The 27,182-nt window shown below is 38.0% G+C and overlaps 1 protein-coding gene across 1 annotated transcript; it reads right to left on the bottom strand.

Annotated features, from left to right (window-relative positions):
• Positions 1 to 10,004: 10,004 nt before the first annotated feature.
• Positions 10,005 to 24,409, bottom strand: LOC113020769 (nuclear GTPase SLIP-GC-like). The gene is made up of 24 exons (XM_080300272.1): positions 23,842 to 24,409; positions 23,629 to 23,710; positions 23,351 to 23,463; positions 23,147 to 23,188; positions 22,973 to 23,011; positions 21,980 to 22,018; positions 21,664 to 21,688; positions 21,420 to 21,506; positions 21,024 to 21,111; positions 19,622 to 19,838; positions 19,286 to 19,501; positions 17,706 to 17,911; positions 17,437 to 17,613; positions 14,328 to 14,421; positions 14,158 to 14,245; positions 13,919 to 14,040; positions 13,533 to 13,709; positions 13,293 to 13,441; positions 13,078 to 13,195; positions 12,860 to 12,968; positions 12,645 to 12,775; positions 12,274 to 12,361; positions 12,097 to 12,183; positions 10,005 to 11,278 (listed from the first exon to the last, which is right to left on the bottom strand). Exons 2-23 carry the CDS (start codon positions 23,693 to 23,695, stop codon positions 12,101 to 12,103), a joined length of 2,475 nt encoding a protein of 824 aa, XP_080156398.1. The 5' UTR covers positions 23,696 to 23,710; positions 23,842 to 24,409; the 3' UTR covers positions 10,005 to 11,278; positions 12,097 to 12,100.
• Positions 24,410 to 27,182: the final 2,773 nt, after the last annotated feature.

Raw genomic sequence — 27,182 nt, 5'->3', positions numbered from 1 at the left:
AATTGCTTTTAACAAGGGAGACATTCCCACTGTGAGAATATTGAGGAAGGAGGTGAGGGCTGCAATAAAGATTGCCAGGATGAGGTATAGAAATAAGATTGAGGCAGAACTCAGCAGTAACAACCTCAAAAGAGCTTGGCTTTGTATGAAAACAATGGCAGGGCTACAGACGAAAGGTAAAAGTAATATTACCTTAGAGGGGTTTACCTCTGACAAAAATCTGGCAGACAGTCTTAACAGTTTTTACCTTCCTTTTGAGAATTTTGACTGTTCTAGGCAGACCAGCACACTGAGGGAAAAGACTATCACTCCCCCATCATTTTGTATTGATGAGAGGGGGGTAGCTAATCTTTTTAGACACACTAAAAGCAAGAGTCCTGGACCTGACAACATCTGTGGACAATTACTGAGAACTTGTGCTGATCAGCTGAGTGGGATTTTTCACCATATCTTCTCACTTTCTTTAGAGCTACAGACAGTATCTAAGATTTGGAAACATACTATCATTGTTCCTGTTGCTAAGGGCAGTTCTCCTAAGGTACTGAATGATTTTAGGCCTGTGGCTCTGACTTCTTTAGTGATGAAGTCATTTGAGAAGATAATTAAGGAGATCTTAATGCATGTTGAACACCATCTTGACCCCTTCTAGTTCGCCTATAGAGCAGGGAGAGGTGTGGAGGATGCTGTTGTCACACTCCTGCATCTCTTGTATAAGCATCTTGAGGCCCCCCACACCCATGCAAAATTATTATTTGCTGACTTTTCATCGACATTCAATACAATTCAACCCTTCTTACTTGCTGACAAGCTTTACAATCATTTCAAGCTTGACACTACTCTGGTCGGCTGGGTGACAGACTTTCTGACTAATAGGTCACAATGCGTGAGGGTGAATCAGGTATTTTCTGATGTGCTCTCCTCCTCTACTGGATCACCCCAGGGTTGCTGCCTCTCTCCCCTTCTGTTCATTCTGTACACAAATGAGTGTCGCAGCAATTTCTCGAACAGACATATCCTGAAGTTTGCTGACGACACAGTGATCGTCAGTCTTCTAGTGGGGGACGAGTCAGGCCATGGACAGGTTGTAGATGATTTTATGATTTGGTGTGATGAGTACTTCCTTTCACTTAATGTGTCAAAAACTAAAGACATGATTATTGATTTTAGGAAGTCCTCTTATAGCTCATCACCTACTGTCATTAAAACTGCCGATATTGGGATAGTTGAGAGTTATAAATATCTAGGTGTGGTACTTGACCATAAACTGTGTTTTGAATCTCATGCTGATGCCACTACTAAAAAAGTTCAACAAAGACTGTTCTTTTTAAGGAAAATTAGATCTTTTAATGTCTCATTTGAGATGTTGTCTTTGTTTTATAGAAGTTTTATTGAATCTGTGATGTCTTTTTGTATTGCTGCCTGGTTTGGTAACCTGACGATGAAGGCTCATTCTATTATTAATTGTTTGAACCATCCACTTCACAGTGAGTTTGAGTTGTTGCCTTCCGGCCGCCGTTTTAGAGTACCTGTGAGGAAGACTAAAAGACTTTTGTTTTTGTTTTTAACTGAATTATTTTGCACTTAGTTGAAGTTAATAAGGTCACTTTTTAGTTTACCTCTCCGACTTCCGAACACTGCATTTGGGTCCAACTCCTGCCTAGTGATGTGCAAATGAAACAATGAACCCTCTACTGAACCACTTCATCAGTCCTGTTGAAAATTGGTTCATTCATTCAAAGCTTTGTTTCAGTGACATCTAGTGGTGAAATAGGAGACAACACATATAGTCTCAATTTTCATGTGTTGATTGTATCGAAGTTTTGTGTGAATGATATAAATACAATTTTGTAATGATGGATTGATTGGTCAGTTGATTCTGTAAATTATGTAATGTAGCAGGTAGATGAAGGTATCCTAGGGGAAACAGGATGTGTTAGGATGGTAGGGCGTGCTTGAGAAACTAGGGATGTCTGTGATCAAATGGAGGTTAGAGAAGTTCAGTTGTTTTTGTTTCTTCGTATGAAGAATAAAGTATGCAGATGGTGAAGCATAAGATCTTTAGTCTCTATAGTTTTAGTGCCAATGAAAAAAGTTATGCTTTTGTCAACATGTTGATGACAGTAAAGGTAAGTGGAGAGATTAAACAAGATATCATAAATAATTTTTATTTAAATAAAGCATTTTGGAACTGTGGCACAATATTTGTATGGAAACTATCAGTATTTCACAAACTGTGAGTAAACATCATGAAGGCCTGTGCCTTGTCTGAATGATTATTTGGTATTTGTTTTCACGCAGGAGCCAAACATTTTTCCTCAACATTTGGAATCTGCTTCAGCGTCTGACAAAACAGATGGCAAAGACACGGTAAGAAATGAAGTCAGAAAAGATACCTTTAAACTGGTTGAAAATTCAGTGATTTACAATGATTTTATCTGCAAACAAACATTTTGTCTTCATAAAGCTGCATTAAGAGGAGCAATAAATAATGAAGCTAAAAAATGCAAACAGCTTCAAATTTGTTTGAATATGCATATCTGAAATGCACCTTCATCAATTGAATATGAAATATTAAGAGTATAGGTAGGCCTGGCTGATGTTTTGGCCTTGTTTTACATGCAGGACCACAACATTTTTCCATTTTATTTGGAGTTTGTTTCAACAATTGACAACACAAGATGAAGGAATATTGATGTTTCTTCTCAAATTGTTTTGTTATACTAATATTATTTGTGTATAGAAAACATGTCTGTTTATCTTTTCAGAGTAATGAGCCAATTTGCTCCAGGGCAACAGTAGCTCGAGGACAAAGTCCAACCACATTTAGTGTCAGGTGTGTAAAATCTTCATGGGAAACAATCCTGATTCTTGTTGTTCTCACTGTGCCTCAGTGTTCAGCAAAGCAAGTATCATTCAAAATGGAAACTTCTTTCTGTACTCATCCCTGAAAGATCTCCTAAAAGGTATCCTTGAGAACCACAGCACTGAGTTGTTACCTAAAACAGTTAAAGATGAGCATGATAACATTAAAGATGTGATGGATGGGATGATGTACCAGAATCTCCTTAGAAAATTAATCCCAGATAATCAATTTCAGTGGAGAGACAGCAGAGGCACTCTTCATTCATCAAAAGTCTTCTGCTTGGTTTGCTCCTCTGACGCTGTGGCGAGGCCACTTCTCCGGAATTGCAAACAATTCAATGGAGAATATGGTTGTGACTGGTGTTTACACCCTGGCACAGTGGTAACAAAAGGCTCAGGATCTGTGAGAACAAACCGATATGATGAAACTAAACAAGCATCAAGATCAAAAATTATGTTTGTTGAAAATGCAAGAGAGGCTGAAAGCTCCCATGAAAACACCTCAGAGTATGGAGTAAAAGGAATGTCCTTACTTTCCAGACTTCCTTTGTTTGACATTGTGTTTGGATTTGTACCAGAATATATGCACTCAGTTTTAGTTGGTGTGACTAAGCAACTTATTGGATTGTGGCTGAACTCAGAGAACTCCAAGAAAGACTGGTATGTAGGTCAACAGATTTCACAAATGGACTCTTATCTCCGAATGTTAAAGCCTCCATCAGAGGAACAGCGCAAATTTAAGGGCCCTACTTAGCAACATAAACTACAACCTTAAAAAAATTTAAGACAAGTTTCTCAGTTGGCAGTGCCTGCCAAGCCACCTTCGTTGCTTTGTTTATGACCCCAATCCAGGTTTTGGGTTGGGGAATTTCACCAGTAAATGAAACCACTGATTGTTACAATCTGCTTGGAAATTCACTCCATCTGCATATCACAGGATCCATAAAACTAGCAATAGAAAAGCTTTTAAATCGATTGGTTTCATTCAGATCAGTGGAAGCCTTTGACAGCTTCATCAACAGAAATACTGTTTTCTCTGTAAACCATGAAGAGGCAGACAGAACAGACTGTGTCATAAAACTCAAGAATGGCTGCTATGGAGAAATACAGTTCATCGTCAGGTTTAAAGAGAACTGTGTTTGCACATCCAACTGTGTGTGCTCGGCTATTTCAGTCATTGTGGTCCAGCTGTTTTATATCAAACGTGATGCAGAGGACAGCAGGATGATTCCTGACAGTGCATCAAGGAATATCTTTGTGGAAGTGGAAAGGACAACTCAGCTCAAAGCCTTCTTCTTGAGGGATGTTAGGTGTAAATGCATGGATGTGAATGGTTGGCTTTTTAAACAGTTTGGAGTCATTTTATTCAGTGTGTGAATGTGTGTGTGAATGGGTGGATGACTGGATGTGTAAAGCGCTTTGGGGTCCTTAGGGACTAGTAAAAGCGCTATACAAATACAGGTCATTTACCATTTACCATTTTGGTGTGACAGTGTGGACATAATGTAATCAGTGCAATGTAGGATTATATCACTAATTACCATATGTGCCTGTAGGAAACAGACCTAGATTATTAGTAAACAGGCACAAGCTTGCCTTTCCCAACTTTGCATTCACTAAGTAATTTTCATACATGTCAGTTTACCTCTATTCAAAATGAAATGCAAATTATTGTGACATATAAACATTTTGTGCATTCATGCTAAAAATCCAGGGCGAGTGGATAAATGTGGTTTATTGTATCCTGATACAGATTACTATTACTGAGATAAAAACTTCATATCACCTCATAATTAGTGTTAGACCTGCTGATGGTTCTAACACCATCATTAAGTTTGCAGATGACACCATGGTGATTGGCCTCATCAGTGACAACGATGAGGCCGACTACAGGGAGGAGGTGGATCGTCTGGCTGAGTGGTGCGACACAAACAACCTGCTGCTTAACACCGAGAAGACTAAGGAGCTCATCGTGGACTACAGGGGGAATGCTGACCCACATCCACCCATCCACATTAAGGGGACGGCTGTGGAGCGTGTGAGCAGCTTCAAGTTCCTGGGAGTCCACATTTCCAAGGATCTCATCTGGACGACCAACTGCTCCAAGCTGGTCAAGAAGGCTCACCAGCGCCTCTTCTTCTTGAGGACTCTGAGGAAGAACCACCTGTCCTCAGACATCCTGGTGAACTTCTATCGCTGCACCATCGAGAGCATCCTGACCAACTGTCTGGTACGGGAACTGCTCTGCCTCGGACCGGAAGGCGTTGCAGAGGGTCGTGAAAACTGTCCAGCGCATCGCCAGAGCACCACTTCCTGCCATAAAAGACATCTACAGGAAGCGGTGTCTGAAAAGGGCTGGGGAAATCATCAAAGACCCCAGTCACCCATCACATGGACTCTTCACCCTCCTGCCCTCTGGGAGGCGCTACAGGAGCCTCCGGACTAAGACCACCATGTACCAGAACAGCTTCTTCCCCACAGCTATCAGACTCCTGAACTCTGCCTCCTGACATCTGACCCACGTTAAACTCATGGACTGAACATACACACACCCACAACCACCTACACACACAATGGACAACTGTACCCTCAAACACACAATAATAACATGGACTGAACCACCACTCACAACCACTAGCACTTTATATAGTCTCTGTAGAAATTATCCACATATGTCACTTATCTTAACTGCACTACTGTATAGCTCTGTGTAAATAATCATTCTGTACATACGATAATTTTTAATCCTACAACTGTTTATAACCTGCATAGTTCACATTTCTGTATAACTGTATATCTCAGATTCTTGTATAGTTTTTTTATTTCATATTCTGTATAGTTTTTTTTCATATTTATATCCTGTTCATAGCCTGTGCATACTTATAGTTATAGAATATTCATAAGTTATGAATCACAACATACTTCATACCGTGTACATTATAACATAATAGACCCATTTCTGTAATATACTTACATATCTATATTATTGCTAATATATATTGTAATATATCTATATCATGGCTAAAGCACTTCTGGATGGATGCAAACTGCATTTCGTTGCCCTGTACCTGTGACATGTGCAATGACAATAAAGTTGAATTCTATTGAATTCTATTCTATTCTATAATATTGTCTAATGGCTGATGAGACTAATAAATGAGACTTATTCTACTTAATGTTGGAATTTGACAAGCCCGTTGAATATAATACAGATTGGTTTGCTCAAGAATGTTTGTATCCTGCCAAGTAAAAAATGATTAAAATTAAATTCTTATTACTTTAAATATGACTGAAAAAAATTGGTTGGCATGCTTATTCACTCTGGATTTGTGGTGGTATTCAGAGTAAATTCAAATAATTTCCAAAAAAGATGTGTAAATACAGTAAATGATTTTTATCTATTTTTGAAAAATAAACACCACTGTTAATATGTGGCTTTATTACCTTACCAAACGCCAGAATTAAATATCTAAGTAGGATCCTTGTTTGAAACCATGTTGAACTTGTTTACTGGTTCATGAAACATCGGTAAAGCAAACAACAGAAAAGACGCTCATATATAGACTTATGGCTTAAGTTGACTTAGTTTAACAGTATCATGAATTAAATTCCATAAAATTTAAATCATGTCAGTCTCTGTGTCTCTTTGGTTGACCTAGTTTCAGGCCAAATATTGTTTTTGCTTTTGTCTCTCTCTCTCTGTATCTGTATCTATAAAATGTCTTATATTATTTTTCATTCTATTTTATTTCTTGGTCTTATTAATTTATTTTTTGAGTCATTTCTGAAACAAAGTCCATACTGAATGCCTGTGCATCTGTGGTCGTGTGAAGCACATTAATGTGAAAGAATTAATGTAAAGAGCATGAAGAGAGCATGAGAAAATGACTTCAGGAAATGGTTGTGTTATAAAAGGACTTAAAAACATTACTTCAGTTATAGTACACCAACATGTCTTATACATTAGCACTAAGGAAACACTGAATGACCTGGTGGTTTTTGTCCATAAGACTACTCATCTAAGATTACCACAAAATTATTATTATGTGCTTGATGTGCCTCACCTTTGGCCCTGGCTCCTCCCCTCTGACTGCACTAGGACAAATTGCCACCTGATAAAATAACACATTGATTCGTGCCATATAAAAAGTGAGACATGTCAATTCAGATTCTTTGTCAAATATACACTAATGAATCAATTTACATCAGCAGCCTAACAATTGTCATGATAATAAATACTAGTTAATCTATAGCACCAAACCATCAGCCAGTCACCTGTGACCTCGCCTCTTCACCTCTGTCCGAGCTACAACATGGCAGAACTGCCTCTGTCACCTGATGAATAACAGTGAGACATTCCAAATACATGCAGTCACACATGTGCTTCAAATACAGTAATGAACCAACAAGTCATCATCCAACTTCACCTGTGATCTTGTATCAACATTACTCTCTGAGCTTTGTGTTGGTTCTTCTGTCACCTGACAAATAGGACATACATCACAATAATAATAAAATGTGTAGCTTCAGTGTTTCTGTCAATTTGTGCAGATCTTGACTCATCAGTAATGTTTGTAGGGTGAGTGCATTTTTAAAACAATTTGTGCAAACTGCACTACAAGGTGGAATATTTGCAAAATCATGACTACCTCATGACATTTTGTCTCAAAAATGAACCCTATGAATATGTCAGTACCATTAGGATGAAATTATTGTGTCACCAATATTTTAACGTTAGACATAACTTTAACAGCCTCTGTAAACTAATATCCTGGTTTGCTCGAGGCTGCCGTTTTCTCTGACAGTTTCAATCAAAATTAGATATGTTATTCTTGGAGACTGAGATAACTAATAGTGCTGCCTGTTGTGCAGTTAGTTTCCAAAACACGTTATTCATAGTTACATACAATTTTAGACTGATGTGGGCCAAAGCCTAGCATAGCCTGTAACGTTATTATGACGCACACATTTTATGAGTAAACTTGACTTTAAGTGACTTACAGGTTTCTTTGAAAAATACTTTCTTATATCCAGGTTCTTCCTTTTTGCTTTTTGTGTTTTCTTTTACTTTTTTTGCTTTACTTTTTAACAGAGGAGTGAAACGATGTTGGGTGATGAACACTTTTAAAAAAAATAATTATTAATACCATCTTTAATCCTCAAAAGTATTAATAAAAATAGAAATTGCCACTCTGTTCTGTCACAGTCATCAGCCCAGCCACAACCATCCCACAATAGATAAATGCAACTGTTATGTTTGACTTGCTGAATTATGGTGTATAGGTAGTAGATTCACTGACAGTTAGAAGGAAAAAGAATTTATAAATCTTGGCTGAAAGTTGTTGCTTAATCAGTGTTTGTGTTTTTAGAATGGCGTATTTAACATGCTCAAATGTTGTATCGCTACATAAAATAATTGTGGTTCACACAAACATGCCTTCTTTTCCTCCCTGTGCTATTCATTTTACTGTTAGTTTATTTAGATTGTAAAACACAAAAAGGGACAGCATATGAAAACATACATTTGTGGGGCCACATAAAAATATCTGCAGTTTGTGATGTGATTATAGAACTAAAACAAATGATTTTCCTTCCATATTCAAAGTGCCAAAGAGAATGAGATCCCTCGGTTCATCTCTAAAAGTGGAGTAAAAGGACTTAGCATCCAGCCTTTTTATGGGAATCGTGATGCAGAGTGATAAAACTGAGTTTACTTAGATGTTATTTTGCTAACGGTTAATCGTGTTTAAATTTAATCAACATGATGAAATAGAAAGTGTAGTTTGGATAATGAAATTATTTTCATACCTGACTTTTTCACCCAGATTCCACGAGTGTTTTTGACTACGCTGCTCATCCTTGTGTTTCTGCGTGAGATTGTGGAAGTCTGAGAGATGTGAGAATCTCTGAGTTTCCCATGTATGATTAAGAAAGAAGTTATATTAAGTGTGTTGTGATTAGTAAATGCAGAAGATTCATGTGTAATTAATAGAATATATGTGATTATACATGAAGTGTATGAAGGAAAGTATATTCACATGCGAGAGAAACAACAGGATGGGATGCCCATCTTCCCCCCTTCTTCCTCTTACCACACTTGGTAAGATGCGATGAAAGCAGTGCGTTTATTTACAGTGAAGAGATGTTACATAACAATACATTCCAGTGCGTTCCGTCGACTCCCGTGCAGTGTCTTCTCCCAAAATGTCCGTGTTAGTGCTCTCCGCTCCTGTGTCTCTGCAGTCTCCGAGCTTGCTGTTCTCTACCGTTCCACGCTAGTCCTGGGGGGGAAATAATAGCGGCAGCCGTCAGGACACTTTATCAGCAGGCATATACACTCTGAACTTGTAACTCTAGGAAACTGACATGGAGTCTCACCTCCCTATACACACACAAGCATGAACATGCTTGGGAAAGGCAGCACAGTGCAGAAAAATATATAAAATGAGACCCCAACTGCTTGTGGACCCTGGGTCGCTCAGACCCAGGTCGATGACACCTGTAATATTGTAATATAACAAAAAAGGTTAAAAAAGGTTACTTTGGCTATAAAAGTTAGCAGATCCTTGGGCCCTATTTTACAGGCCACTAAACTTTAACCCAGTTAGTTACTAGGTACACAGATTATAGAAGAGAGCTGCTGATAAGACATGTGACTGGAGGTTTGTAGATGACCTATAAGGCCACCCAGACAAGAACACCTTCAGAGGAAGCAGGATCCACAATCATTTGACTTGGTTTGTGGTTCAGTCTTTACAATTCATAGATAATTTTTTTGTATGTTACAAACTACTGTGGTGCTACAAAATACTTTTTGGCAGGTAGCTTATTTTTAGTGTCAGAAAAAACAAGATCAGGATTTGAAAAATCATGTTTCCATCTTACAGCTATAGAATCAATACAGAATAGAAACAACAGAAAACAATATGATATAATAGCTAAAGCAGAAGCAGAGACGTATTTTTTTGCTGCTGCTTTATTACTCATGTGACAACCAAATTAAACCATTATATTACACTAAATAATATTTATGTTAGAAATGTAAGAACATGGTATACATAAGTCATGTGCTATAAAGGTCTCAAGAATAAAACTGACAAATGCATCATGAATATAAATGAATCATGACTAAAGACATTAAATTGTAATATTCAAATTTACTACAAGGGAAAGAAAATCTGCTATTGAAAGAAAAACATAAATTGAATCCTTAAACCTGAAAAGAGTCTGAATATCACAGTATTCCTGTGGTTTAAGGCACTAAAATTAAAATCTGTAATATTGTACTTCTACCGCTGTATCTAATTTTCTGTATAATTCGGGTCTACAAATAATGAACAAATATGACAAAAGGGAGAAAAAAGAGACCAAAACATTTTTGGACAGAGTGCTGGCCATTTGGTTTAGACCCTCACAATTAAAACTGTAATACCCCTGGGAGGAATTAATACTTAAAATTCTCAATCCATCCATTTTCTTCTGCTTATCCAATCCAGGGTTGCTGGAGCCTTTCCCAGTTGTCAGGCGAGAGGCAGAGTACACCCTGAACAGGTTCCTAAGGTTATTCCACTCAAATAAAACTGAAATAAAAACTAAGACTAGATATGAATATTTTAGTTAAACAAAATAAAAACAATAATCAACAGAAATGATTAAATGACCTCATTTGAAATACAAATCAGTTTATAGAGGAAATAGCCTTAGTTTCAGTATTTGTTAGTTTGGTAAAAATGTTATTACAATGTGCCTGACATGTTATTGATGGACATGTTTGAGACACTGAACATCTACAAGGCAAGAAGTGTTATTTCTACTGGTTTTCCTAAATTTTGCCTCTGACGTTTGCACTAAATACAACAATAATTACAAATACAACAATAATTAAAAAAACAAAAACATAACAGTAATAAAACCCAACTAAAACTAAACTTTTTCAAACAATAAATTGAAACAAGAACAGTCTTGAAACTTGAATTAAAACAAAAAGTCAAAATGAAATAAAAATTAATGACAAAAATACAAAACTATAATAACTGTGTCACACAGCTAACTGTCATTCTTGCTCACATGCACATCTATATCCAAGATCACCAATTAACCTAACCCCCACGCATGTTTTTGGCCTGTGGGAAGAAGTTGGAGTACACAGAGAGCACCCACACAGACACAGGAAGAAAAAGCAAAGTCCACACAGAAAGGCCACAAACTGGATTCAAACCCAGGAGCTTCTCTCAGTGAAGACTGAAAAATCTCATTTCACCAAATTCATTAAAAGTCAAACACAGCATTCAAAGACAGCAAGCAACACAACAGAAATGTCTGTGGTGATATCCAGAGACCTCATGCTTTTGGTCAGTGTTCCCTCAGAGATGTTGAGTGGGTCATCAGGTTTCTGCTGTTACTGTGTGGAGCAAATCTGAAACATCCAGTAATAATAAGCACAAAGATTTTTAACACTCAGCTGCTCAGGCAAACAGTAAAATTGCCAGTGCTTACAGCTAGCTTTAAGATGTCTTGAAAGCTCCTCAGCCTAGAATAGAAAATCTTAATATCTGTTGTTTCTGTTACTGTTTGTGTAGAAAATCATTTTTGGAAACTTTATTTTAACATGTTTGAGGTGACTCGGATGTAAAAAGGGTAAAATAACACAAATTATAAGTGGTGATATTATTCAAATACTTCGTCTGTGCACAGCAATAACAAATTCGGCATGTTTACCTCAGCTGTCAATCCGATATGAGTCAATAAGTCACTTCTGTCCAAAGACAGTATTCAGGGAAGTATATCCTGAATTTTTATGTTGGTAGTGCTTCTGTTTTCACCACTGTTAGCAGTTGTTTAGCAGCTCTAGCAGCTGCTAAACTTCTTTTAAAGTAGATGTAACATTGTGGTGTCATACTTTAACACTGCATAACATTACTTGGCACAATGCTAGCTAAGAACCAGCTGTTTTTTTTTAGCTGAGATGATGAAAATACAAATGGACAGGTTAAATGGACATATGTAATTTAACCCTGGAGAACCCATGGGGTCAAATTTGACCCCATGGGTTCTCCAGGGTTAAAATGGTTATTTCTGATCTTAAATTATGGCACACTTATTGACACTAAACAGTAAAAATTTAAAAGTTACTGTATACTTAGGTGCTTAGGATTGTCATCAGATTTCACCCTTTTTCCTTTGAGAATTCACAGGAACTTTTAAAGTAACATGAAATAACATTTAAATATTTACCTGGCTACTGTGATGTCATTTCTCCCTCTTGACTGCCCTTACTTTCATTGTAATGTTGCTGGACAGTTTCAAGATGCTCTGAAACATCTGAAAAGCAAACAAATATATAAAAACATGGGCTTAGCATTGTTCAACATTTTACTAACGATTTACTTTCATAGCCTATATTTTCTTTACCTGGGAGACTCTCACTCAAAGCTGATGCCTTGAGTGAGAGTTTAATGGAGTGGTCCATGGTTTCCTTCAGTTCCTTGCAGATGATCATCTAATTAAACATCAGAGCTTTTATAACTTTTCACAGAGTCAAATATTGAGGTTTAAAACAACTGAAACACCTGAATTAATGGGTGGGTGTTTGTTTAGAGTTCTTGTGGCCAGTTCAAACTGTTCAGTTCAGCTCCTCATTGCAGACTAAATCTTTGTTATGCTCAAAAATAAAAATGTTAACAGCCACTCGCTAATGTTTAGACAATGTCCAGACTGAGCAAAAACACTCAAATGTAGAAAACCCCCAACATGGTCTCAGTATAATTTGTAATGTGACAAACCATCAGTTCATTCATCTTCTTCATCATGGTCTTTTTTGCATCCTCATACATGTTCCTATTTAAGGATACATGTGTCTCAATAGTCTTCCTCATTTTTTTCAGTGCATCATCTCCAGAAATTTTTTGTGCGTCTACAAGAAAAGAATAAACTTTGTCAAAACATTTTTTATGTACAATTGTGATTTATTACAGTGACAAGCTGACAATCTTCTTACCTTCATAGCACTTTTTCATGTTTTTCTCAGTTGTCTCTGTTAGACTGTTGTAGATGATTTTCTTCTCTTTTAGGATCATTTTGTTGAGTTTTGCCTTAATTTTATCCTCCTTAAAAGCATCAAACATGGATAAGTTAAAATACAAAATGACAGTTTTTTCATTGTATTGGTAAATTCTGCTATAATAAACTGACAAACTGGATTGTTTCATGTCGTACCTCTGTCTGAAGAAATATCAGCTGCAGTTTGACATCTTGGTATTTTTGAATCAGCGAATTTGTGTCAAGTGAAAATCTACTGATGACTCCATTGAAAGATCCGCCTTTAACATCATTTCTGAAAAAATGTTTCATGATGGCAGTTTTGACAAGTTTGCTTTAATCATTTTAATTGTAGTCTAATATGGTACAGTTTAATATTTGTTTATTCTTACGGGAAGGTCTTTCTGAATTTTTCATCAATGCTGTCAGTCAAGCATGAAGCTAATACTGTGTTGAGATTTATGTGTTCCCCTTTTTTTGTTTTGTGGATGCCGTCTTTTCTAACCACAGCCTGTAGTGTCTTGAAAAAACTAGGCTGTTTCTGTAACAGATCAGGAAAACAATTCTAAACACATGCTCATATAAAGTGCAAAATCTGTTGCTTTGATGTTAATTATGATTCAGATACGTACATCACGGTCCAAAAAGGATTTCAGTTTTTCTTCAGAGGTTTTGGAATTTTTAACGCCTTCTGTAAGACAATGTTCAAAATCCTTGATCGCTTCATCAACTGCTTTTTTCACTTGATCAAGTTGTTCTGTCATGTTTTTCTCGAGAACTTTACATACATCATCTGCTTTTCCAACACCCTGAAATTAAAAGAGTATATTTATTTTTTATTAAAGGAGTAATAACATAAATACAACTCTTTTTTTTATTCATCATTTTGAAATGTTGTCACTCAGTGCCTGTCAAGAAATCTTGATAACTAAAATTTTGTTAGGTGTCAGATTTATGGAAACATTTGAAGTTTTAAATTTCAGTAAAATATTGTTCCACATAGATAACTTGACCTCACCTCTTTTCTGCACCTGGCACCTTCAATCAAAGATAGAATCCCATAAGCTCCACTCACGTAGTTTACTGTCTCTGAGTGACAGTCATTGAGATCTTGCAAAAATCCTTTAAGTTTTGGTATTTCTGTTGAGAAGAAATTTCAGTGCCACACTTTAACATTACACACTTTAATTCAAATTAAATAATTCTTCTTTCAGTCAGAGCAAACTAAAACAACATGTGCATCAAGACTTCACCTACCAGTCTCTTCTGGACTTAGATGCTTCCCTTTTAGGAACTCTTTGGAGCTCACTGTGAACACTTCGAAACTGTCATCAGTGAAGTGTTTCTGGGGAAAGATGATTTAATTTTAAAGCATCCTTACAACTATGGAGAGTCTGTGTTATTTTCTGTAAGCCTATAAAACTCACCTTAATCTTGGTTCGCTTGTTGAATTCTTTCTTTACTCCATCCTTGGCTTGAATGTTTCTTTTAACTATTCGATCATGGATATCAGCTGATGAACTACAAGAAATGTGCAAATATGTACTGTTACCATCATCACTATTATCATCACCATCACCATCATTAATCTGCGGCAGGCTGGGTGGTTTTGTTTTATTGTTGGCGAAAATATGGGAATCTCCCTTCTGACCAAGCTGAGCTTTCCCTGACTGTTGCACATCTGTAACTCATTGTTAACATGTAGATTGTATTTAAAAACTGGCTGTGAATCCGGCTATAGAGCCACCTGCCATTGCACTCAACCACAGGCTCTTCTGTCCTGATTGGATCTTCACCCCCCCCCCCCCCCCCCTTCCCACAGACAAGACAATCGATAATCCAGTTGTGTGGCACACGGTGAGAGTGTGGGCTCAGATGAGGAGGCATTTTGGATTAACAGGCTTCTCCCTTCTGAGTTCAACTTTCTCTAACCCTTTTTTTCAGCCATCATTATCTGATCCTATATTTCGAGATTGGCATGATAGGGGCATAACATGTTTCAATGATCTGTTTTTTGACAATACCTTTAGATCTTTTGCTCAGCTTTCTGATAAATTTAATCTCCCACGTACACATCTTTTCAGATATCTGCAGATCAGACATTTCCTCTAATCTCAGATTCCAAACTTCCCGGTAGCACCAGCTGCAAGCCCAGGGGATATGCTCGTTACCCTAGTTCCAACACGAAAAGGATTTATCTCTCTTATGTATGACAGGCTGGTGAGCATGAATGGTTCTTCGATAGATCGGATTAAAATGGCCTGGGAACGAGATTCAAATCAATCATTGTCTATGGATAGATGGGACTAGGGATGGGTATCGAAACCCGGTTCTTGTTGAGAACCGGTTCCCACTGTTTCAATTCCTTGGAATTGTTTGCCGTTTTTGCAAACGATTCCCTTATCGATTCCAGTCGCCCCGAATGACGTCACCACGTTATGGAGCGTTATTTACCTTACAGGAAATATGGCACCTAACGCTCAAAAGTTTGGTTACACTTTACGAGAATGGATGACAACAGGCCAACTTGCAATACTTGCAAAGTAGATATTTCATTTAAGGGAGGAAACACTACGAATATGCAAAAGCATTTGCTCACAAAACACGCGATGACCTTAAATGAATGTCCTGTTTTAAATTCCGCTCCGGACTCGTGAATCTCAACGCAGCAGCAGCGGTAACGTTTGCATGTCCTCTCCCGTTAATGCGGCAGGTAAATAATCAACTAACAGTGCATATTATGTTAGCACGATCTGCCTTATTACAAGACCTGCCATTACTGTGCATTTAGGTGACCATGATGAGAGAGACAGACAGAGTCTTGCTGGCTCAGATGCTGGCAGTTCTCGCTGCAGTCTACCGGTAGCGTCTCCTTTCAGGCCAGGATAGACGAATGTCACTGAGCAGTGACCAAGTTTGTGGTAAAAGGCTTGCACCCATTTGCCACAGCAGATGCCCCCGATTTTCGGTAAGTGAATGTGTTTAATTGTAGGCAGGGACATTACTGGATATTCTTGTGTAATTGCTACTGAATAATTTATGTTACACTTTGTTATTGCTACAGAAGAATATTTATTTTATTATTTTACATTTACAATGTTTTTTTCCTGGGGACCCTGTGACACTCCATTGAAGAGCCATAGGCTGGATCTCTTAAGATCTCACTGCTGGGTTTGTAAGGCCATGTTACTCCTAAATTTCTATCTTGTTCCTATCTTGTTTCTGGAGAGATATATTTCAAACTTTGTCCCTAATTCTTGGACACCATATGGATCCTAATCCATTAGTTGCGCTTTTTGGCACCACTGGGAAGGCTGATGCACGGTTGACCTCGTCACAGCATTGCATGCTCTCCTTCGCCTCCCTTGTAGCTAGACGTGCAATCCCACTTAGATGGAGGAGTGCCCCTTTGCCCACCCAGGCTCAATGGCTGAGGGACCTTATGTACTATCTGAGCCTTGAAAAGATCCGGTATGCGATTAGCAATAACAGCGGTAAGTTTTACAAGGTGTGGGGGCAATTCCTGAAATACTTTTCCAGCCTCCAGGTTGCGAACCCGACTTCCAGCATTATAGGTATGGGCAGGGGGTAAACTGATAAAACCAATTATAAGACATGTGAGTGTGTCATTAATCTGTATTCTAGTATTTCAGTTCAAACAGTCACTGTGAAACTTACTTGTTTGCTGTTTAACAATTCTTTAACAATTAACAAATCTGTTTTTCTTTGTTGCTTCAAATGAATAAAAATATCTTTGAGGAAAAAAAAAAAAAAAAAAAAAAAACACTGGCTGTGGCAATGTTTCTCTGCCTGATGGTGGTGGTTCTCCAGTTTGTTGCATTCTAGTTTTAAATGTCTGGTCTGGGTAATATCCTCTCATACTCCTACTTTCTAACCTGGGTTGTCAGAGCCTCTCACCAAAATATTTACTGCCAGTCATTGCATACTCTCCCCCAGACCACCACCTTAGGGTGGTGCTCTCCACTAATTCACCAGTTCATTGTATATATTTGTTTCATTGGAAATAAACCTATTGAGCTTCAATTGTGCGAGTCTGCCTCGCAGGTCCAGTCATTTATGATGATATGACTTTATTTGTTAAACGTATTTATTTTGATTGTTTAAAAAACAAACAAACTCGCAAATATCAGAGATTGGTACCATTTATTCTTAAAGCACTCAGAGAAAGGCCAGCATATTTTATTTGGAGCGTGACGTCACCACACGCTGACATGCTTACATACAAATGTTTTTTTGTCACAGCAACTACTTTAACTTTGTTGCTGAAGGACAGTGTAAATTCCCCTGCCTTTCCCACTCTCCACTATCCCCCCCACCCCCCCCCCCCCCCCCTCTTTGTTACTCTGTCCACCATCTTCAGTAAACTTTATATGATTGTATCTGCCTCTGAGACTCATTTTGACCCAAATGTTCTGCATTCATTACAACAAAGACTCAACTCTGTGTTTCATTCTAGCCGGGGTTTATCTTACATGAAAACACTGTGTAGTTGATCAGCATGCAAAATTTACTTACAGATCATCTGAATCATCAAGAAGATCAGACTTGGTGCAGATAAAGTGAATTTGCTGACATTCGCCACCATTTCCAATCAGACTACTGACACTTTCCAGGATCCCCCAGGCTGCTTTCTCTGATGCTGCTCGATTAATTTCAGTCACAATCCACACAGTAGAACAATCTCCAACTATCTGAAAGGAGAATAACATGTCTCAGTGCTTAATAGAAAGATGACTGTTTACAGACAACACAGTATAAGCAAAGAGCAGTAAATGTGAATTAACCCTTTCCACATCTGATCTCTGCTCTTGTTACAGTCACCATTTCCAGGAAGGTCCACAAGTGTGACATGCTGGAGAAAAGGATTGTTTGGCACCCTGACAGTCACACACTTCACCAGTGGCCAAAACCACTTTTTTCCTTCATTGCCTTCTCCTTGTTTTGACTCACTTCTTGTGTACTTGACACATTTTGCAGAAAGTTCATTAGCCTGCAATAAATAAAAAAAAGCAGTGCAGTTTAATTTTAATCCTCAGTGCAAGTGCTTTACAAAAACCATTAAAAAGTCAGTGACATAAAAATTCAGGTCATGTGAAATCCTTTTTAGAACAATCAACCATTTGATAGTTTCAAGAAAGTGCCTAATTATTATTCAAAACCAAAATTTAAATAAATTTTTATGATTTATTTAAAAGTTTTTATTCTGTATTTAAAATCACACTAAGTACACTCTTGGTCTCAAACAGTTAGTATTACTATGGGCAGAAACTACTTGATCTGTGTATTTTGCAGTTGTCCACCAGTTTGGGACATTAATAAGCTACTTTAGGGTGCTCCCTTATTTACAAGGGATCACTACAGCGGATAACTTGGCATGTTTTGACTGTCAGGGTTTTACAGCACTTTATGCCATTACTGACACAACCGACTGTCAGGCACTGATTTACTAAAGTTTGTGGCCACTTTGTTGACTTTGCTCAGCAGTGAATTTCTACAGAGCGATTTAAAAAGGGTAAGTAGGTTAAAACAAGGAACTGATCACTGTCGTGTGAAGAGGTAAAGGTTCTTACTGCGATTTAAAAAGATAAATAAATCATGCTCTACATCAGTGTTTCCCAACCTTTTGGAGCCACGGCACATATTTCACATCAGATAAATCACACGACACACCACCAAAGAAAAAAAGACAAAAAAACATATTGATAATTTTTCCGCGTACCAGGTATAGCAGTTTGTCTCCAATATACCTTTTTAGCTTTCTTCTGACCACTACTCATGCTAGGGCCTTCATCTGGGTCACAATTTTCTTCAGGACCCAGGTCAGATTTACTACTTTTTCTTTTCAAATATTTATCTATTGTTATTACGTACTACGTCGTCTCACTCAGAGCATGACTATTGTGTAATTTCTTCTTCTTCATTTTTACTAGCAGTTGGTAACCCGTTTAATTAGAGCAGGTAGTTGTCTTCCACGGCACACCTGATCATTTCTCAGAGTGGTTGGGAAACACTGCTCTACATAATGGACCTGGACCAGTCTTGGGATCTGTTAACCACAGTTATTACAAGAACAGATTTTTTTTCTGGATATGTGATCATCTAAATGTGATTATGGGATCTCAGTAAGATCTGTTTCGTTGGGATCACTGGATCTGTTTTCAGTGTTTTATGTTTTTTAGACTTTTGAATCTATGCTGCATTCTGTTTTCAGAAGTGAGATATGTTTCCATAACTCTTTTGTTAATTTGGTCAGTTCCCTTTTGTGTCCAGGTTGTCCTGGTTTCACCTGTGTGCATTTCCCAGCATCCCCAGTGTGTAGTCTATCATGGCTGTCTGTTATAGTAGTAATATGAGTTTGTCTTACTGATTCACATCTCAAAATCTTCCGCCTGGATTGGAGAAATTCTGGAATTTCTTTGAAATATTTGCGGTCCATGAGGTTTTCAAAGGACTTTTCCCAGTCTTCTCCATACAGTGCCGACAGCTTTTCAACAGCATCATGATAATCATCGTCTTCCTTTTTCTGATTTTTATTATTGTCAAGAAACTGACGAAATGACCACAACTCTTCTTTCCACTCCTACAAAAATAGATGACATACCATTTATTGAGGTATGTACCCAACCTTAAACCCCAAGAACTGCAATGTAACACATGATTTAGCTTCAAAAACAAATCAAACTTTGAGAACTCATTTTACCTCCTTTGCGATGAACTCAATTTCTGCCTCATACTTTAAGCTACCTCTGTTAGCTTCCACTTTGATCATGACTGAGGTGCAGGCACTGACACTTCCTGAAGGTAAAAGATTCTTCTCTTTGATGATGGCATTTATCAAAGAGCTCTTTCCAGCCCCAGTTTTACCAAAGACACCAACCAGCTCCCTCTTGTCTGTCTCCAAATCACTGATCTTTTTCCTGTTGATCAAGATTTTAAATATAGTTAATTTGTTTTAAAAAAAGAGAGTTTAAAAGAGAGTTATAATCATGGTAGTGATTTTCCAATCAATTATCACTATACATTTCAGTTTTATACACTTGTTCCACTAATTGTTTACTGTATGTTGTTTTGATCTAATAAATAATGATATAAAGTGCCTTGAGGCGACTGCTGTTGTGATTTTGCGCTATATAAATAAAATTTAACTGAATTGAATTGAATTGATCCACACCTTCCTGTTTGTGTCAGTTAAAGTGAAAATGTTTCCCCCAAGAATGGGTAAATACCAGGAACAGGGAAAAAAATGTAGCTAAGTCACCAAAACTTCCTAAAAATATGCGTCTTTGTTGGTCTTAACTTGGATAGTTTTAGTTTACTACTGAATCATGAATGAATGAATCTTTGTCACTTGCAATTGCCTGTATTGAAAATTGGACCTTGCTGACCGTAAATACAATACACAAACATCACATTGAGGAGACAGGTCAGACTAAGTGGCATAAAGGAAAAACAGTGAAATGTATAACATAAAAAGGGCAGTCGAGGAGAAAAAAACAAACTCTGCTCATACTGGTCCCCAAAAGGGAATCAGTATGAGAAGAAAACAAAAATTCCATAGCACAAAAGAAGCACGGATATTTTCCCACCTTAACACCATGACAAACAAGACAAGCAACAGGCGGGGAATAGGCCAATGTGCACAGCTGCATCTGGGACGCCGCGATCGTGCATCCGAAGCTGAGCCGCTGTCCACATTGGATGGGAGGCATTGGGTTCGGGGAAGGGTGGGGGGTGAGTGCATATCAGTGGCAGTGTACGTGTGTGCATGCGTGTGAGAATATGTGTCCTGTGTTCAGCCTGAGAAAGTGTCCTTTCTCCCAGTTAGGCAAAAATCAACAGTCTGCAGCCTACGCAGGTGGCCTTGCGGAATCGGGCAAGAGAGTCAGTGAGTTATCGTTTCTCAGGGAAAAACTGTTTTGTTCTTGTCGGCATCGGCCTTTAAGCGTCCAGCTGGCACCGTCGTGTGTGTGTGTGTGTGTATGTGTGGGGGGGTTAGCCTCATGAAAGATGTTGGTTGTGTTGTTTTAGGACAAACAGACTGCATTTGACTTTTACAGTTGTTACATACATTACAAAATAGGAAAAAAAAACTTAATACTCACTTTAAGAAATCACTGAGTTTGTCTTGCTTATTTAGTCTGGCATGTACAAATGTCATGATGCTTTTCACATCAGACAGTATGACTGGTTCTGTTGGCATAAAAGTAAAGAAGTATTTAGAAGGAATTATAGACTAGAATAAACAGAAAATGTAAAATATCATGTTAAAAAAACAAACAAAGCAAACCTGTGTGAATTAGAGTATATCAGGACCATAATGTGACCACTTACCAATTAACCCTAATATACCATGCATCATGTGACTGTTACATTTTGACAAAAGCCCAAAGAAAAAGTAATTTCTAGCATCAAAGATGAAACTGGCATGTTGGACAAATTGTGCTGCACAGAGGTTTAACCCTTAAACTGTGACACTGTTTAGTAAGAAACGTAAATACCTTCAAATCCTGGCATAGACAGACGTTGTCGCTTAGCTGGTGACTGCAACCTGATGGTGTCACTTTGAAGGTCTGATTTTCTCTTTCCTGATTGGATAAAAACAACAACAAAAAATAAGAAAAGAAAAATGTGTTTCTCTCAGTAAATCTATTCTTAGTAAAGTTATGTAGATTGCAAAAAATATTGGTGCCTTTAAAACACAGAATAATATGAGATGCAATAAATACGATGCATGTGTCTCACCTGTATCACTTGTGGATGGCAAGACCTGAGGATGAATATGAGTTATACAGGAAATTATTACTATTTGCATTGGTATTGTTCTTTAACAAAATTTAAAGGACACTAACATATAAGTTTTACAGTCAACAAACTTAAATGCAGTTATTTTTTATTAACCAGCAGACTGATGAAAAATAAATTACAATAACCTTATTCTTACTAAATATCAGTGATCCGACGAGACAGTTGTTTTACATAATTAAGTCCCAGTCCCAATGGAGCTTTACTTTGTCTCAGGCAGTTGGCTCATATGTCTGAAATTCAGTATAATCCTTACCTGAACCACATCAGCTGCTTCTTCATGCTCCTGTTCACACTGCAGATAAAAAGTGCAAAGCAGTGTTTAATATTAACCTCTTAAACATGTATTAAAATTGTATTTGTCGTATGGACATTCAATCTGAAGGAAAAAAATGTTTTAAACTGACTTGAAAAGAAATGACTGTTTCCTGATTTGAGTTTTGTTCTTTTGCCACAATCAAAACAACTCAAATTATATTAGTTAAGAATTAATAAAATTACTCTACAAATAATTACTGCCAGTGAGATGCTGTCAAACACCAGTGGGTCGCTGGTGTTCGCTCTCTGCGGTAAACTATCACTTCTTGTTCCAACACACAGTGATGCTTTTATGTAGCTTATCTGCGTAGCCAATTTAATTAAAAACTTATAACTTACATCAAGGTGTAATCTTCACACACTCTGTGTATTCACTCACAGTATTCACTCACTGTGTCTTCAGGGGTTCACTAGCTTAGCTTGGCCATAGCCAACTCATTAGCAGCATGGCCTTTTCACCTGTCCCTCCTGCACGTTCCTGCTCATTGTGTCAGATGTTTAGTTACTCCTCAGCCTCCTTCAGCAATAATGATACTTGCAATAAATGTAGCCTATCGGCAGCTCTGGAGGCCAGGATCACAGAATTGTAGACTCTGCTTCGCACCCTTAAAAATCCCATAGCTATCCAGGCCTCTTTAGCCCGTGCTAAAGGTAGCGTAGGCCCCATTAGCTCCCTCTGGGAGATTGTCCCGAGCAGTCGGGGAAACAAGATGACTGGGTGATGATGAGGAGGAAGCATAGTATTAAACAGAAGGCCGGGCACACTGCTAACCCGTTCATGTCTCTAACTGTTTTCCCCAATTGGTGACACACTGGTTACCTTAATGGGAGGTCACTAAAATTAATACTGTATGCTTAAAGGCAAAAGAATGGAGTTTTACTTTGTCTCAGGCAGTTGGCTCATATGTCTGAAGTTCAGTATAATCCTTACCTGAATCACATCAGCTGCTTCTTCATGCTCCTTTTCATGCTGCAGATAAAAAGTGCAAAGCCAAATACAATGAGCACTTAAACATGTACTAAATTGTTTTCTTTCTCGTATAGATACAGATAGATATAGATAAAGATAGAAAATCTCAAGGCAACAAAATAGTTTGTAACTTACTTGAAAAGAATTGACTGTTTCTTGATTTGTGTTTTGTTTTTCCTGTACAATCAAAACATTGTAAATCCATATTAGTAAACATTTAACAAAAATTACACTGCATAATATTACTGCCAGCACATTTTTCAATATCCAGATAATTATAACAAAAATTCACCGCTGTACACTAAAATAAAAATGATTGTTTAAAAAAAATGTAATTACCTTTAACAGCTTGAGGTTCTTCTTGAATCTCATTCTTGGTCCAGCTTTTGTGATCAAATTCTCAATTTCTCGATCATCAAGCTCACAAATAATTCCTGCATCAATTTCTTGATCTGTAATTAAAAATAAAGTTGCAGAGATCAAGATTATTCTTAACTTGTTTCAGGAATACTAAATAAATGAAAAAGTTATGGGCACAGATCTGAGCTGTTTTACAGTTTACAGATCCCATCAAGATCAATATCTGTACCCATCACAGATTCACGTTAATACTTTACCTTTAAATTTTTCCACCCACTCACTTAGCCCCCATTCAAGCAGTTTGGTTCTTACGAAATCATCCATGGCCAAGAAATGAAACTGTAAGATAAAATGCAATATTTAACCAGACAGTACTGCTTTAAAGATTAGATATTGTGACAAACGTCTCCATTAATACATATATAATCAGAGACACTGATATTAAATTCAGATTAAAAGTTCAAACTCACCTTTTGTTGAAAGTAATGCTGGAAAAGGCTGCTGAGAGAGATGTGAAGTAAGCAGTGAGACACAAACAGCAAACAGGTGGGAAGAAAGAAATCGAGCAAAAAGCAAAGTCCACAAACAGATACGGTTAAAAACAAACTGAAACTGTGTGGCTCAGACTGCACAATTGCAACTGCATCTATACATAAAATAGAAATGTAAATCCAACATGAGTAAAGTGAGTGCAGGGAAAAGCAGAACTGAGAAAAGCAGGAAGAGGAGACGTTTGCTCAGCGTAGATGGGAGTGGCTGGCAGACAGGTAACAACCTGCCTCAGAGAAAGTGGGTTTTTGTTGTTGTTTAAAATAAATCAAAGGGATTAAAGTTTTCAAATATTATAGGTTAAAACAAGACAAAAACACAGTTTTATGTATACTTAAAGTACACAGGAAGTCAAAACGTTAAAAAAAAGAAGAAAAAACACTTTCAGCTGTTCCCTTTTTCACAAGAGCTCATAACAACAGACAGCTTCATATGTTAGTAATTTGTGCAGCTAATCAGGATCAAAGCAGGGATCTTTCACTTCTCGGGCAAACAGAAAAATATCTATATTATGGAGCCACTAACGTTAGGCAAAGTTGCCTACCTAAATTAAGGTACTTAGATTAAAAATATCACCATAGGTTTTATTATATGCTGCCACATGTTGGCTATGTACGAATAATAAAGGTGTGAGACAATGTTGGGTGAACACTTTTTTAAAAATTCTTAATTATTACTATTCCAGTCAGTCCAATTCAGTTCAATTCAATTTCATTTGTAGAGCCCCAAATCACGACAACAGTTGCCTCAGGGCTCTCTGTGTTGTAAGGTAGTGTCAGGGCTCTGTGTGCGGGCAGGGGGAGATGAGGATCCAAATGCAGGACTCGGAAAACAGAATGCAACTCAAAACCTCAGCTTTATTGCTGGCACGAAAACAAAACATGAAGTGAACACTGAGAACAAAAACACACAGGCATAATCTGAGGGTATGACGTGACACTGAGCAAGGGCAAACACAAGGCTAATATACACAGGGAAGTAATCAGGGAATGGAAAACAGGAGGGAGACACAGCTGGGAGAGATAGGGGCTAACGAGATAGGGGGAGCGAAGCTGGACACACTGACATAAGACACAATCCTTCAAAATAAAACAGGAAACAACACAAGGATGCAGCCTGAGAAACACGGACTTTACACGGGCAGAACTAAACCTAAACCAGAATAAGCTGGAACATACTAAATAATCATCATCATCATTATAATCATCATCATACAATAGATCAAGAAAATAACCAAAAATACAAAATCAAACCAAAACATGAAATCTCAAAATACTGGGTCAAAACTGACCCAGAACCGTGACAGGTAGACTCTACAACAATACATACAGAGAAAAACCCAACAATCTTATGACCCTCTATGAGTAAGCACTTTGACGAAAAAAAAAAATCTTAAAAGTAGAGATAGTGTCTGTCTCCCGAATCCAAACTGGAAGCTGGTTCCACAGAAGAGGGGCCTGAAAACTGAAGGCTCTCCCTCCCATTCTACTTTTAAATACTCTAGGAACAACAAGTAAGCTTGCAGTGGGAGAGCAAAGTGCTCTAAGAGTGCTCTAATATGGTACTACAAGGTCATTAGACTTAAACTGCCGGAGAGCAGCCATTTGGCTTTTCTACCTTTAAAACCCGGAGAGCAGCCAAATGGCTTTTAGCTAGGCTTTAGCTTCAGCCAAGTGGAAGCTAAATTGGCTAGTCATTCATATGTAAATTAGGTTGTTACCTGGGAATTCTGGAGGGAGGGGAGTGGGGGTGTGTGGATGAGGGGGTGGGGGAGCTGCTAAAAGCTGTGAACTTCCTTTTGTGTTCGTCTTGATGCATTCTCAATCATCCAGGGAAATAAATCTCCAAAAGTCACCAACTTGGAGTGTTTCAGTTTGCCATCTTAGGGAGAAATCAACACACATGGGTGTATGTCCTTTGTTGCTGAGATTTATTGATAAAAACAGTACAAAAAACCAACCATTTGTACACATATTTACAAATAATAATAAAAAGTGAGTGAGTACATTTCAACATTATACCAGTGGTCTGATTGATGCCACAATGGAGCAAATCGAGCAAAGACTGATAAGTTCGCTGCAATTTCCAGTGTGTGGGGATCATTTGTCACCAACTGCATCACGTGCTACAACCCTGGTCTACATATCACCGTTGATGAACAGCTTTTCCCATCAAAGACTCGGTGCTGTTTCCTGCAGTATATTGCAAGTAAACTTGACAAGTTTGGGATCAAGTTTTGGGTGGTTTGCGACCTAAAATCCAAGTACATTTGCAATGTCTTCCCATATCTTGGCAAGGACCCCAATCGTCCCACTGGGGAGAGACTTTCTGAAAATGTAGTAATGAGGCTGATGGAACCATTCCTAGACAAGGGCAGAAATGTTACAACGGACCATTTTTTAACATCGCTTTCACTTGCGCAAAAACTTCTTAGACGGAAAACCACCATCCTCGGCACAGTCAACAAGATTCGCAGGAAAATTCCTCAATCCACTAGACAGACAGATCGCAATGAATTCACCACTCAGGTATGTTGCAGGTCTTTTGTGGTTCTATGTTTATGTGTTTCATTGTGTGTAAAAGGGCTTTGGAAATAACAATTTATCTTATTTCTTAGGTGTTTTCAGTAACACGGCAACTGGCCAGCGCCGTGTTCCTCTGCGGACAGTGTACTCCCGAACCATCTGGTCCATCACATCCACGCCACACTTTGTTTTGTTGTAAAGGGTGACAGTGTTTGGCTTCCTTTTGATAGTGTTATCAGTCTGAACCACGCTGTGCATGCTGCTAAGAATATAGACTGTCTTCTTCCGTTTGGCCGCATACGCCGTTAGCGTGGCAGCAGAGGTTGAAAACACCTAAGAAATAAGATAAATGGATAGTACTGGATGGTACTTGGATTTTAGGTCGCAAGCCACCCAAAACTTGATCCCAAACTTGTCAAGTTTACTTGCAATATTCTGCAGGAAACAGCACCGAGTCTTTGATGGGAAAAGCTGTTCATCAACGGTGATATGTAGACCAGGGTTGTAGCACGTGATGCAGTTGGTGACAAATGATCCCCACACACTGGAAATTGCAGCGAACTTATCAGTCTTTGCTCGATTTGCTCCATTGTGGCATCAATCAGACCACTGGTATAATGTTGAAATGTACTCACTCACTTTTTATTATTATTTGTAAATATGTGTACAAATGGTTGGTTTTTTGTACTGTTTTTATCAATAAATCTCAGCAACAAAGGACATACACCCATGTGTGT

Source organism: Astatotilapia calliptera, chromosome 4 (genome assembly GCF_964374335.1).
Source record: "Astatotilapia calliptera chromosome 4, fAstCal68.1, whole genome shotgun sequence".
Taxonomy (NCBI): Eukaryota; Metazoa; Chordata; class Actinopteri; order Cichliformes; family Cichlidae; genus Astatotilapia; species Astatotilapia calliptera.
Note: the sequence above shows the minus strand (reverse complement) of the source record. Positions and strands in the feature narration are given on the sequence as shown.